Source organism: Condylura cristata, unplaced genomic scaffold (genome assembly GCF_000260355.1).
Source record: "Condylura cristata isolate star-nosed mole 26May11 unplaced genomic scaffold, ConCri1.0 scaffold00019, whole genome shotgun sequence".
Classification (NCBI taxonomy): Eukaryota; Metazoa; Chordata; class Mammalia; order Eulipotyphla; family Talpidae; genus Condylura; species Condylura cristata.
In genome coordinates this window covers 22,720,521-22,734,945 of record NW_004567120.1, presented here as the reverse complement: position 1 = coordinate 22,734,945, position 14,425 = coordinate 22,720,521, and the positions used below count along the sequence as shown (strand labels likewise).

The window sequence follows — 14,425 nt, the reverse complement described above, 5'->3', positions numbered from 1 at the left end:
CTCTAACCTGAGGGTTAGCTTGAAACTCTTCCTTTTGCTTTTTCTAAGAACAGGAAGGGAGGAATGTACAGACTAAATCTACTTTTGCTACCTGCTTCACAGTAAGCTAAACAACTAGGAATTAAAAACCCCACCTCCTAAAGTATATAAATACAATTCAAGAGCTAGCTCACACCTAGCTTACTTATTTCCTGACTTCTCATACTGGTTGAAAAGAATATACCAAATAATTGGACAACATAGAAATATGACTACGTAAGTCTTATTCTGTCAGTAAGAGAGTTCACTTTTTCTTAGGCTCTGAGGGAATAAAGGTGTTTGGCTTTCAAGAAACTTCTTATCAGGGAATAAAATTCCTGACAGGGGTTAAAAAGGAACAATGACAAGTAGGGAATCAGTTATTATAAGGCTAACTGCTTGGGAAACATTTTTCTTATAGGAAAATGACTATCAAGGGCTTAAGAGAGAACTCTTTGTTTTTATCCCCTTCTTTTTGTTTTTACCATTACAAAAATATAAAAGTAAGGTAAACTTAAGTGTTATGTCAAGGAACTGAATCAAGCAAAGCACAACTTGGCTGTACAAAGAAGGTGCTGGGATTCTAAGATCCTTGAGGTGAACAGGATACAAGATAAGGCCTTATTTAGCTAGTCATTAAAGCAAACAGGTAATTAAAGGATTTTGTTTTCTAAAGCCCAGCAAGCTAAAATAGGAAAATCTGAGGGCAAACTAAACTTAGCAACTAAAGTGCTAAGTCTAAACTAGAAACAGAAGGGTTCCCATGCTTAGGCAACACTGACTTGAAGACTGTCCCCTCACTTAGGCCAGGTAGGAAAACACAAAAAATGTGAAGTTGAACAAAAACTGAAAACAGTTCAAATTTAGAGAATAAGACACTTATTTGTTTCTTAAACACTGCTCCGATCTTTTTAAAATTTGGCATGCTGTATTGTTCATTGGAGTTGAAATGCATATACTGATTTTATTAGTTATATCCTTAAGGCACATTTTAATAGTCGACACTAAGTGTGCAACCCCCCACAAGAAAGCAAGGAAGTTAAGCAGCACCTTCATAATAACAGTATTCAAATTAAAGAAATAGGATCTAAGAAGAAATCATCTGCTGGAGTTTCAAACTCTAATTTTGTTGACAGACCCATACCCATTCTTATAGTCATATTTTAAGTTAGGCACTTTCAAAAGCAACAACCCCAACTGAACTTGAAAAGCCTGGGACAGTCGAGGAAAAATTGTGACAAGTCTTAGTTTTCTAAAATATCATATTTTAACTAGCCAGCTGAAAATAGGAATAACTCAAATTTCTCTGGATACAATGTAATTCTGGTTTGCAACAAGATTAACAAAAGTTTGAGAACATAGTTATAATTATCTATCAGGGAATTAAATGAATTCTCAAAATGTGAACTACTACATTTATTACCCTTTAGAAGGCCATTTTAAATTTTAAATAATAAAAGAACCAAGAAGTAGAATATTTCTAAATTACCTAAATGATTTTTATCAATGATATTAACAGAAATTGATGAGAAAATTTGGCACAGTGGCTTTATGTTGTGTGAAAGTAGGTTTTGTAGCATTATTTTCAAAAGATCTTTATTGAAATCAAAGGCAAGCATATAGGTTATATTACAATTATCAACATACAGTTAACAAAAAAGACCCTTAAATATTATCTCATTGAAAATAACCCGATTTTTCAAAACTGATTTATATAGCTCAAGATGTTTTGTGCCATATTCCTGAAAGAGCTGCTCGATAAACTATTATATACTACACACAGATAAATAAAAATAACAGAAATACATATCATTTCTCTAGGTCTACTCAAGAAAAATTTTTTAAGAGTTATCTTTTCATACAGAAGTGGGGTACAGGCTAGAGGTGCAGGGGTGGTGAGAGGCTTCACCAGAGACAGAGTGGGGAGCAGAACAGGCAGCTGGACTAAGTACACTGCTGAGGGGAGCAGCGGGCGGGTCAGGAGAGGTCTGCCACACCATGTGGATCTGGGGAGGGCGGGGTTCAAACTCATGCTGAGGTGGTTTCAGCCTTCCAGGGCTGTGCTTCAACCCACTGTGCCACCAAGGAGGGCCCTTACTCAAGAATTCTAAACTAAAAACGTTTTACTCTGAACATTTACAACCAGTCAATAAATAACCACATTACAACATTAATTCCAGGGTAGGGCCACTATATCACAATGTCCCAATTTGTCAAAGTGGGTTAGATAAAGTCACATACACACATGATTTAAAATAAGGTCACTAGAGAATCTGATAAGACCTTGGGCTACACGCCCTATTATAAAAGTTCTATCAAGTTAATATCCTCATATGATTTTCTAACTTATCTAAAACACCCAATGTTTACCTTAAAAAGTAAATGCCAGTCACTTCTAAGATCACCCTATACAAGAATTAGAGCTCTAAAGAACCTGCCAAAATGCCCTCTTAAAATACATTCAATCAATTCTGTTACCAGTGACTATTCATACTGTGAGATTCTTTGCTTTTCAAGTTTATTACTTGCCACCGAAGATGGGAGAGGAATAAGAATAAAATCAAACCATTTATTCTGTTTTTAAATTAATACAAAAAATATTACCTTTGATAAAGGATTTGATGGGAAATTAAGTTGTAAACTAATGAGAGTGATGCTTGGGTGTAATTGGTAGCTCTTAAATATTTGTATTCTGTCCCAATAATATGAATAAAAAACTAAACTTATTTTACAGTAGATTTGATTTTAAGCATTTAGATTTATAAATGCTCTTTTATGTTTTATGTATTTGAATTTCTACTATTATATTTTATTAAATGTTTTAAAGACTCAATACTCTAGAAAAATCTGAAGTTACTCAGAACTGCTTACTTACATAAAATATTCTGTAAGCCAAATTTATTAATTGTAAAAAAGGTCATTGTTAACATATTTATATCTCAGATAGTAACTACCTAGCTACTAAGAATGTATTTTTCCCATTAATTTGATATCCAATAGAGGTTTGATTAGGTGGAAAATATTAATAACTACCACATGCCTTTATTGTGATGGCTAGAAAACACCTTTCAAGGGGAAGGAAAAAATGAAACATTGTGTTTCCAATTAGTGGCTTGAAGCCAAAAACATGAATCATAGTTATACTTACACACACACACACACACACACAAACTGTGGCTTGACTAAACAACTGACAATCCACAAAACAATTACAGAAAAAAACAAAACAGTGATCAAGACTTTTTGATGAGGCACAGAAGTGGCTCACATCTTGAGGGGTTTTCCCTGAGGAACTAAGAACATAGCCTATGAAAGGCAGCTGGCAGTGTCTGGGATTGCAGGTTTTCAGTAGCAAGGTCACTTTCTGACCTAGCTACTGTAACATAATCAATTCCATCAAAGCTTAAAAATACTACTTCTTCTTGTTTTAAACAATAAATTATACATACCTATGTGGCAGTAAAGTTAGCCTTGCCATTCTAATATTCATCTTTAAGTTATAAGCTGATGTTTCAATAAAAGCTTTTAAAAAAAATCACAAACTGAAAAAAATAACTTAGAGAAATCACAAAATGTTTACAACTTAGAAAAATTAGGGAGAAACCTAATGTTTTGTCTCTCCATTCTAAAACATCATCTAATTATCAAAAATTACTGAAGTTCTCCTTTTGCTGGCTGTTCATTAACCGCCCTGAGGTGAGTTTTCTTATTTCCAAAATTAGGTAGTAATTACTCTACCTATCAAGCAAAAAGTATCATTTTATCTCACAGAACCGCTTGATAATTATGATTGAGACTACTTTGAAAACTAATGCTGAATGTTAGTTGACAACGTCAGTGTCATTCTTTTACACATTTACATGTAGGACTACATATATCTCTCTTATTGTGAACACATTCCTAGAAAAAATGTTGGTAAACAAGGAATTGATATGATTGCAGGACAATTGGCAACACCTTCAAGGTTTCACTGCTAACATTTAGTATTTACTGAGTACAGGATGACCCAAGTTACAAAGGTCCCATATACTGGCCAAACCTACCTCAGTCCCCTCCATTTCCTCCCTGTTTATTCAAAAAAACTGGTGTTTGTAAGGTGTGGGAGTGTGAGTGGTGGTGTTGATTTGAGATAACCGGGAAATGCAAAAGGAGAAGAGGTTGTAAAGAGAAGTAGAACACCATAAAACATGCCTACTCACCCTCTAAACCCTTATGTCACTGCTACACATCGACTGTGGACAAAGCTCTATGCTGGGAAATAAGGCAAAGGTTGATAGTCAACAGTCAAGAGCCATAACCTGGGACGAAATAGGGAAAAGACTCATCCCAGCCATTGGTCTTAATCTCTAAAGCCAATCCAATAAATATAAAAAAGAATTGCAAAATATTGACAAACCTACTCACTTTCACTCACAAAAGCACTCACTTTATCAAGCTGCCTAATTCATTTTACTCACCTATCTTTCACTAACCCAATATCCTACCCTTGCCTGTAACAATCCCACTGCCCAATGCATCCACTATATCCAACTTAACTGGTTTTCCCTTACCACATACCAAAGAACCACCCATTATATTTTATCATCACTGCCTTTTCTCAGTTGTAAGGCACAGTAAGTTATTATGGTAGGGAATTACTGTTCCAATGATACTGGCTCAGTTACAAAAGAGAAAGCTGGAGGTGAATGGGGTGAAACTGGAGCTGGAGGAAGACATTTAAAGCACCTGCCATTTCAGTTTGATGTTGGTATGTAAGTATATTTTAAATATAGATTTTGTTTTTTAGAAACACTCTAGTTACTAATACGACTGTTAATAACCAAAAAGAAAGTTCTCTCAGTCTCCCAATTTAAGAAAAGACTTTCAGGAACAAATTTAAAAGGACTGTGGATATTAAGTCCATTCATGGCTAGTCTTTCCAGTTCAAAAGGTAAGCCAGAAAACACACTAATGAGTCTACTTTGTAACCAGCATGCCTGCTTCTGAGAAAAGTGGGCTTGAATATAGCTCTATATTTTTTATTGGTTCTCTAGAAAGCTTGACCTATGGTTTATAGAATGCCCATCGTTCAATGAATTTTTACTGGATTAGTCTTTTATAATTAGTAGTGGTCAAGAAAGTTTTATACAAATATGGCTTGTTTGTACAGGCTGTGTACTGGGAAAGTACTGTTAAAGTTTTCCATGAGAAGTTTCCAAAAATTTTATGCTTCATCTTTGGACTTAAAAAAAAAAAATTACCCTTCACCCCCATGCCCCCCCCCCTTTTTTAAACAAATGTTAAGAATTTGGGCCCTGTTTAAAAAGAAAAAAAAGTAAAACAACTCTTTTCTCTACTTTGTGCAATTAAAATAAAGTTCTCCTTGGGGAGAAACAGAATTTAACCACAGTTTTGAATAGGATCCACTAGTTGAAAATGAAGTCGTTCAAATCATAATTTAAATAAAAACTCAAGTCAGGAAGATTTAATCATTTCAAAATTTATGGGTTTATTACACAATCTTCTAACTAAAAAAAACACTTTGAGAAGTACACACAATATATTAAAAGTGAAATTCTACTTTGATTTTTAAAAAGACATTAACTTACGGTGTTGTTATATACAGAAATGTATACCAATATTAGCTGTCATTAACAGATTAACTTCCAATTCAGTAAACTTGCGAGATTAAGAATTTAGAGGTATTACTATACCATATAATATTAACAAGCATGAGCACCAAAAACAAACACAAATAATAAGCTAACAGTTCATGTATGCTAAATATTTCTTCAATATCCTTATTTAACAAGATAAGTAAATATTCATAATTTAAAGCTATTTTAGTTATATGAATTCAGAGGGTGTTAAGAGAGAAAAATGTATCTGTCAAAGGGGCCTCCCTAGAGGCACAAAAGGTTAAAGCATAGCACTATGAAGCTATCTTCAACCACTGCAGCACAAGTTTGATCCCCAGCCAGGGAGGTGACCCACATGGTGGCAGCAGACCTCTCCTGTCTTGCCTGCTGCTCCCCTCAGCAGTGATTTTCAGTAGATCTTCCTGTTCTGCTCCCCTCTGTCTCTCGTGAATCCTCTCATCCCCTGTACCTCTGGCCTGTACCCCAGACATACATAAAACAATGTATGTCAGGTAGAGGAAAGGCTTAAAATAAAGTCCCATTCAACTACGCAGTGTTTACCTTTTCCCCTGTTAATTCAAAGGTGGCAAAAGAAAGATAATTTTTCCTATTAAATTTCTAAACAATTTCCTCAAATTAGAGTGAATTAACCTAAAAGCCAATCTTTTTTTCTACAAACTACAAAACTCAGTTTTGGTAGAAGGTAATTAATTTAGTAGTTGTTGAAGAATCAAGGTGATTTTAAGTTACTTCAGGTAGTTGGTTGATAATCAAATCTCAATCACATCTGCAAGTATATATCTTAAATGGTCAATCTTGATTTTGAAATTTATTCTCACTGACATTACAAAGGGAATGACTATAGGAAGCCAGTGAAGAAACACATTCAATCTTCAAGAGACTAACAATGGAACTGAGAAAATTAACATGAGGAAACTGTTGTCTAAAGGTGTTCTTGTTAGGCCCTCCCTGGTGGCTCAGCGAGTTGAGGCACAGCACTGCTGCACCCCTCAGTGGTGTACTTCATCGGTCTGCCTGTTCTGCTCCCCACTCTGGTGATTCTTCTCACCATCCCTGCACCTCTGGCCTGTACCCCAGTTCTGTATGCATAAATAAATAACTCTTAAAACAAACAAAACAAATGTGTTCTTGTTAAATTCTGTATGCTTAAAATGTTTAGTGACCAAAGATTTTTATGGACTTAGAACCAACTGATCCCGATGGAATGTCAAACTGTAAATTGCCAAAGAGCTGCAGCTGGTAATAAAATGTAAGCTCTGAAGAGCTTTGGCAAAACCTGATTATATGATAATCCTACTATCTGTGAGAAGATAAAACATCCAGAAGAATAATTGATAGACTATTTACTATAGTAACCGTACACTAACTTGGGAAAAACTTGGGGCTGCCACCAGGTATAAGGCACACATTTATTCCTTATGTGTTTTTTCCTAGCAATTTTAATCCATAAGATGATACACTAGTACAAAGACTATGAATAGAAATAAGAGACAAGAAAACAGAAAGAGTTCTGCTCTGAAGAGTAAGGAAAGAAGCCAACAAAAGGGTTAGCTGATTCACAGAATAATATCCAACTTTTAGAAGAGAACTTGTAGAAGTTTGTAGAAATCAGCTTAACTCTGGGTTGAAAACAGAAATGTAGGTTGGTTATCAATTCAAGTTAAATATCAGTAGGGCTTCATAAAGTACCTACAATTTTTATTACTTTAAATTTTGTTTAAGGTATTTCTGTGGGCTATTAATCTTTAATGGAAGGGTTGTTTAATTTACACTATAGCTATGCATCTAAAATGAAACAAAGTGGTGTGATTTGTCTTATTAATTCATCCTCAGGGAGGCTGATCTTTATTTCAGCTGCTGGGGTTACAGTCACCTCCTCCATCTCCATCATCACACCCTATCACCACTCCCTGAACCCTACTGCACCTCCACTACTGCAGGAATTAATGACCAGAATTGCACACAGAGTATGAGGGGAGAAACAGTGCCTTCAAGGGGCTTGCCTGACAAAGTCCCCTAAGTTTGCCTAGGTCAAAACAATGAACTGAACACATGAATTGCTGTGTAGATGCTACACAATAAATCTCAAAGACCAACAATTAGAAATTATTTCGTATGTTAAGATTACCACTTAAGTCACAACATCCTAAAACAATCTAGATTTTTAACATTAAAAAAAATCAAACTGGGCCCTCCCTGGTGGCGCAGCGGGTTAAAGCACAGCACTGAGAATCTAAAAGCCGCTTCCGCATGAGTTCGATCCCCGCCTGCCCCGGAGGTGACCACATGGCCAGGCAGACCTCTCCTGACCCGCCCGCTGCTCCCCTCAGCAGTGTACTTCATTGATCTGCCTGTTCTGCTCCCCACTCTGTCTCTGGTGACGCTTCTCACCGCCCCTGAGCCTCTGGCTGTACCCCAGTTCTGTATGCATAAATAAATAAATCTTTAAAAAAAAATCAAACTGAGTCCCTAAATTGCCATATTACTACAGAACTTCTTACATATAAGAGTAACCAATAGAGTGGGCACCAAATCTAGAACTTGAATTTATCAATTAGCATGTACGGCTTTCCCCACTTCAATAGGATGTGGTATGGGTGTAATAAACAAGTGGTTATGAATATATTTCTATCAATCCACAAAGCCAGTAACAATCAAAATAACCTACAATTAAATGCCAATTCACAAAGAGCTATTTTTAAGGCATCTTTCCTAAAGTAACCCATCGCACACAACTTTTTTCCTTATTGAAGCTTTCATCAATTTTCTTCTCAGAGATAAATGTTTCTGATTCACAAGCAAAGTGATTTGTTTTCAACAAAGGCAACTATACAACTTACTGTGTTTCAGACCAAAAGTTTTAGGACAGTTCGATTGCAATACTCATGATTTAAAAGTCAAGGTTTCACCATTACTCCATTCTAAACATGGTAGATTGCCCTTGATACTAACTGTATTCTTAAAAGTAACCAGTTTTCTTAGATCAGCTGTTCTGCCACCATTTTCTATCATGATTCAGAGAAAACTAGTAGGCAAATAAGTTAGGATACTGTAACAACGGTGCATTGACAGCAGGGAATAAGGAGAAACAGAATCACTACACACCATCATCTTTGGAGCTCCCCTAAGAGGGGTATTGCCAGAAACTTGGAGCAGGATACCCAGCAATACTTCCCCTCCTTCCACAGACAGAGCAACAAGGTTTAAATAAGAAATCAAGAGACTTGGGTCCTAATTCCAAATCTGCCAGTAGTCAGCAACACAGTATTTCTCTTCCCCGAGCCTACGTTTCTCTTTCAGGTAAATGGAAGGGCTGGGCTAAATGATCTCAAATCCCTTCCTTCTCTGAAAATGCTACCATTCTATCCTTCCTTCCACGGCTTCAAAAACTACTTTGGCTACCACTAAAGAAATATTCAAAGTGTCACATTTATTTTTATAACATGTTCTTAGTATGTTTATGTAAAATCTATACATATTAACAGGAACATTAATCTCATAAATATAATTTACCCAATGAAGGATTAATTTCAAATCTATAGGTCTTAAATCCTGTACCAAATATTGAGTTTAATACTAAAAGGTAAAATGAAAAATCAATGGAAAGATGTCCCAAGAAAAAAAGCTTATCAAAAAAACACTATTAAACCTAATTATAATGACAGACTAAATTTTAGAGTTGTAAAGATTCTCAGAGTATAATCTCAATTTAAAGATGAGGAAATGAAATGACTCATAGCTCAGGGCTTTTTTTTTTTTTCTAGCACACGACACTTCCTCCTCCCTTTCCTGCTTTGTCAAGACAGCACAGTAACAGAAAGAAGGCTACAGTGTGAAACTAATCTGGGTTATAGTCCTATCTCTGCCATTAATTTGCTACAGTACCTGGTACAAGTCACTTTCCCCACCAGGCTTTGGTTTTTATTGTTTATATTAAGAAATTCTAGCTCTAACATGCTGTGATCTTATAAAATTACTGAAAGGGAAAGTGGGAATTTCTAGCCAAGAGAACTAAAAAGTTTGGACTGCTGGTCTTAAATAGATGCAGCAGTTCAATTCAGCAAATTAGTTCAAAAGCATTTTATTTCTCCACCATTTCTTGCAGGAGGTTACACTCTATAAACTCTCTATGTCTCTCATAGCGAGACAGCTATAATGTACTAGCAAAAATACTGGATTCGGAGTCTGAAAAACTGGTTTCAAATCCCAGCTCTGTCACTACTTTTTCTAATAGAGCAATTCATTAACTTCTCTGAGCCTAAGGTTCTTCATATGTAAAAACTGAGAAAAAATAAGGAAAACTGACCTAAAATATCAATCAAATAAAGCATTATTAATGTGGTATATATTGAAAATCTGGGGAAGTGGAGATGATCTGTCAATATGAAAAATAGGCTGCACTGGAATCAAGTCTTTGTATAAAAAAAATGGGCTGATCTTTAACTTACTAAACTTGCTTTCAAAGGATAGAATAACAAAGCTGAAGACATTGTTGTTAACAAATAGACCCATTTTAGGAGATGAAATGTGTATTTGGATTCTGTTGATAACACTCAACTGTCTCTTCAGTTTACCACAATTTGATGTACATGAAACATTAAAAAAACATTTTTAAGTGCCCAAAATAGACTGTTACCGGCTTGCAGCTTGTATACGGCATGACCCCTTTAGTTCACATAAAGGACAGATGATATTTCTAGTGTCCAGATAGGTAATGACATTTTTCCATTAAGATTTCTTAGTGCGTTTCTAGGTTGTTATTTACCTATCAACTCTCCTCCCAGTATTTTATGCAAATTACGTACCTTCCTCAGGGAGAGGAAATGTTAATGCAACCTTTAGTCCTCCCAGTTCCGCTAGTTCTTTTCATATGCAATTCTCCACTGAATGGAATTCTCTTCCAAATTTCCTCACTAATCCAGGATGGAGCCCATAAAATTTAGACAGACACTGTAGTTTTTTACTCATAGAGTTCAACACACTCAGTATCTGGGCAGGTTACAGTTAAATTAGAACACTGAGTGCCAAGAGATGTTTTTTCACTTCTCACCTAATAACAAAGGATCAAAGTGGTTGAATAGTTATATTAACCAGTGAGGGAAGAAGTGACTATCAAACCTATCAAAATGACTCACTTAGTTTAGATAAGTTAAACTGCATACTTCCTCTCAAGAGTAAGCACTGTGAAGTTAAATTTGCTAATTCCAATAAAGGAAGAAAATGAACACTTGCCCTCTTTCAATGTGCCAGGTACTACAGGTCCTGATAACTGTCTTTCAAAATTAGTTTTAGTCACTGAAAAGGAACAATATTCACATAGTTCCACATTGATTACAATCATATACATCAATTATTATTTTCTTTTCACCCTCCACACACACACACACAAATATTAAAGCACTGGAGCTCTCATTTAACCTGAATTGAGAGGTCACCACTTTGCGGGGAAAACCACAAAAATAAAATTTAATTTAAACTAATATATTTGGAAATCCAAACGTATTTTCTCTATCCTCTAGTTATGAACTTGTTTCTGATCTTGAACTTGAAAGAGATTCAGTGTCATCTCAAGACTGGCTAATGTCACCTCCACATCCCATAACAGTGGTATCAAAGTAGGTGGAAAAACACACATCTGCCATCTATGAACATAGATTTCTTTCTGATTTTGTTGCTGTAACTTTTTGGGTATAGGTTACGTATGTTAGGTTTTAGAAGAACTTCTAGAATGCACGGACACCTTAATTTGCATCAAATAAATTATTTCTTGCGCGAGCTAAGTGTGAGAATTGAAGGCAGTTGAACTCCTGGAGCCATATTAGGGACATACATTAACATACAAACTTTACCAATTCTCAAGTTCTTAAACAGCATGCACATAAACTTCAGTGCCTCTAGTTCCACACAAGTTTGTAGAAGAGTTCGACGAAATCACTTTAAACATTATCCCAAGTTTGCATAGTGGAGGAGTACGTAGAAGTCCCAATCAAGTGAAGCATTCCAAGTACTTCACTTCCCACTAAGAATCTCCCATATTAATCACTACTAAAACATCTCGTCGAATTAGATAAAGAGCACAAAGCTGTGGCTTTCCTTCCAATCACCAGATTACTCAGCACTTGTTTGTATCTCTGTAGTCGGCGGTTGTACATTTATGTCCGGCTACCCTTTGAGACTGCCTTCTCCCAAGTGGTAAGGACCTTGTCTTCGCTTTCCTTTGCATCACGGTAAGGTGCTACTTTAATAAAACACGGTAGATTTAGAATGCATCAGCTGGAGGACTTTCTAAGTAACTACCCGACTAACCATTCCAACTCCCCCAACCACCCCCCATCCGTCGCTGCTTTTCTGTGAACGAAAAGAGGACAGCAAAAGGGGGGAAAGTTACAGCTACCTCTGAAACGAGTGAGTTTGCGGCGAGAGAAAGAACGAAATGGGAAATGCCAATTTCTTCTGTAACTATTCCTTTAATCTATGGCCCCCAGGGCCACAACGGATGCTCCAAGGGTAAGCTCTGGACCCCACAACTAGCGATCGCCGGCTCTCGGGCACGGACGCTGTCCCACCTCGCAGCAAGCTGATCGAGACGTTCAAAGGGGGTTCCGTGAGACCCGGGGCGAGCACCCGGAGCCGAGGGGGTCGATTCCCCCTCCCCCGACTTACAGTGAAGTGCCCGAGACCGGAGGAACCGCGGTGGCGGACAGAGAGGGACCTGGGAGGGGTGTCGGGGGAAGGCAAAAGGGAAGTCGGGGGTTTGAGACCCCCGCTTCTGGGCCACACAGCTCCAGTTACTTACCCTCCAGGGTAGCCGCCCCCTAGGTGCACATCTTCAGGGGCATCAAAGAATTCTTCGGTGTCGCTTTCCGACGCCATTTATAGGACACACCCGCGGGTGAGGGGGCCGGCGCCTCCTGGAGGGAGGGTGACTCTCGTCTCCTCGTCTTCGTCCTCCACCCCGGCGAGGCCGTGTGGAGAAGGGTCCGGGCCAGGAGGAGGGCGCAGACGATCCGGAGTGAGGAGCCGGCTAGGGGCAAGGGGCCGCCCTCCGCTGCCGGGCTGCGGGAATGAACAGCGGAGCGGCTGTCTGAAGAGGCGGCGGTGGGTCCAGGGCCAGTAGCTGCCGTCGCTCCCGGCGATAGGTGTACCACGAGAGCAAGACAAGAGGCGGTGGCCCTTCTCAGTGGGGGAGGGCGGGAGCGCCGACGACAGCAGCTCCAAATTCTCCCGCAGCGGCAATTACAGCAGCTGGCAGAGCTAGTGGCCCGCAAAGTACGGCCGCTCACCTACCCTCGCGAGATTTCGGGAGGGGACAGTGGAGCGGGGGCGGGGCGAAGAGGAGACGGGGCGGTTCCAGAGAGGCAGCGCTCGGATTTCTTCTGCCCAACAAGCCTATCAAAGCGGCGCAAGCGCGTTGCGAGGCGTTCGGGAGGGCCGGAAGTAGCTGGGGAGGGTGGAGATGCGCCTCGCCAAGGGAGGCGTATTGAACCTGTGCTGGGGCGGCGTGGTTCCCCGATTCTGAGCGCGCGAGCCCAACGTAGGTGGGGTTTGGCAGGCTGTCTCACCCACTATTCCTTTCCTAAGAGAAGCACTTTCCAAGGGGTGCTTTTCGGTCTGCTTTTCTCTTATGAGGACATGTTGTCGGGAGAGGGTGGCTTCGTGGTTTGTATTTACGCCGTCTGAGTTCCTCTAAGCACCAAATATCCCACCCTACGGCATAGGCAAGTCAGCCACCTCCAGTGTTACAGGAATAACCCGCCCTATGTGCTACGAAGTGTCTAATTGAGATCCCTAGATATGATCCTGCGGGCCAGAGGGTGGGATCCACGAGAGACTCATGGGGAGTGTGCCAGTTCCCCGGAGTAATGATGGATTTATTGCTGGAGCGGAGCCAGGAAAAGGCCTCCGGTGGTTACTTTTTCCTCTGCGATTCCACTCCAAATATCCGTCGCTGCCCACACTTAATGTGAGAAAAGTTCTTATATGCTGGGCAAGGTGTGAGACAGCCAAATGGTAAATATATATTGAGCAGATACTTGTGCAAGGCTAAGAGCTGGTAATTTGATGCTGAGCCTGGACTGCCCATTGTTCAAGGATAAAAATAGAAAAGTGCTTTTTAAAAACCCAAGCTCTTCTTTCTTAAACAATAGGATCGTTGACCATTAGAGTGATAACATTGACTTTCTATATGATCACAAAGCACATTTTTCCTCATTGCTAACAATGAGGACAGTTTTCCTGAGCTTTTTGTGCGGCCTGAACTACTGTGCAATATGGCAACAGAAAAAAACGAAGAAGCCAGATCATAACAATAGAGTTCTCCTTGTAGAGGAATCTGGCATGGTTCGGTAGAGTTGTGTAAAGCCAAGTGTCATAAACTGTATGTTCTGTAACAGAACAGAGGGTTCAGGAAAAATGGTAACTCATGTATGGTGATATTTTTGCAGCAAACCCTATGATTATTCATACAGAGTTAATAAATACCAGTAAATATCCTCCTTCAGTTCAGGTCAGGCCCTACTGCCAAATTAGGTTAGATCAATTTGACCCTCAAATAAGTTACTAAAAAAACAGCAACAACAATTTTTTTTTTTTGGTTTTCGAAGCTTTCTGGATTTTAGAATATCAGATGAGGGATTCATGGATCCCTGTGAAGGTATGACTTTTGTCACAATCTAGTCATTACTAGGTTTTATGTGTTTTAAACATGTTAACTTGTTAATCTCCTAACTAACAAATGTATCTCACAGGAAATTTTCTTTTGTTACTCA

General features: G+C 38.7%; 1 protein-coding gene across 1 annotated transcript in view; it reads right to left on the bottom strand.

Moving 5' to 3' along the window:
- Window positions 1–12,965, bottom strand: part of WDR44 (WD repeat domain 44) — a 76,285-nt gene extending 63,320 nt beyond the window's left edge. Inside the window, exon 1 of the mRNA XM_004685735.2 lies at window positions 12,454–12,965. Within this exon, the coding sequence (XP_004685792.1) occupies window positions 12,454–12,530 (77 nt within the window). The 5' untranslated portion in view covers window positions 12,531–12,965. The remainder of the gene's footprint in view (window positions 1–12,453) is intronic.
- Between the last annotated feature and the right edge of the window lie 1,460 nt (window positions 12,966–14,425).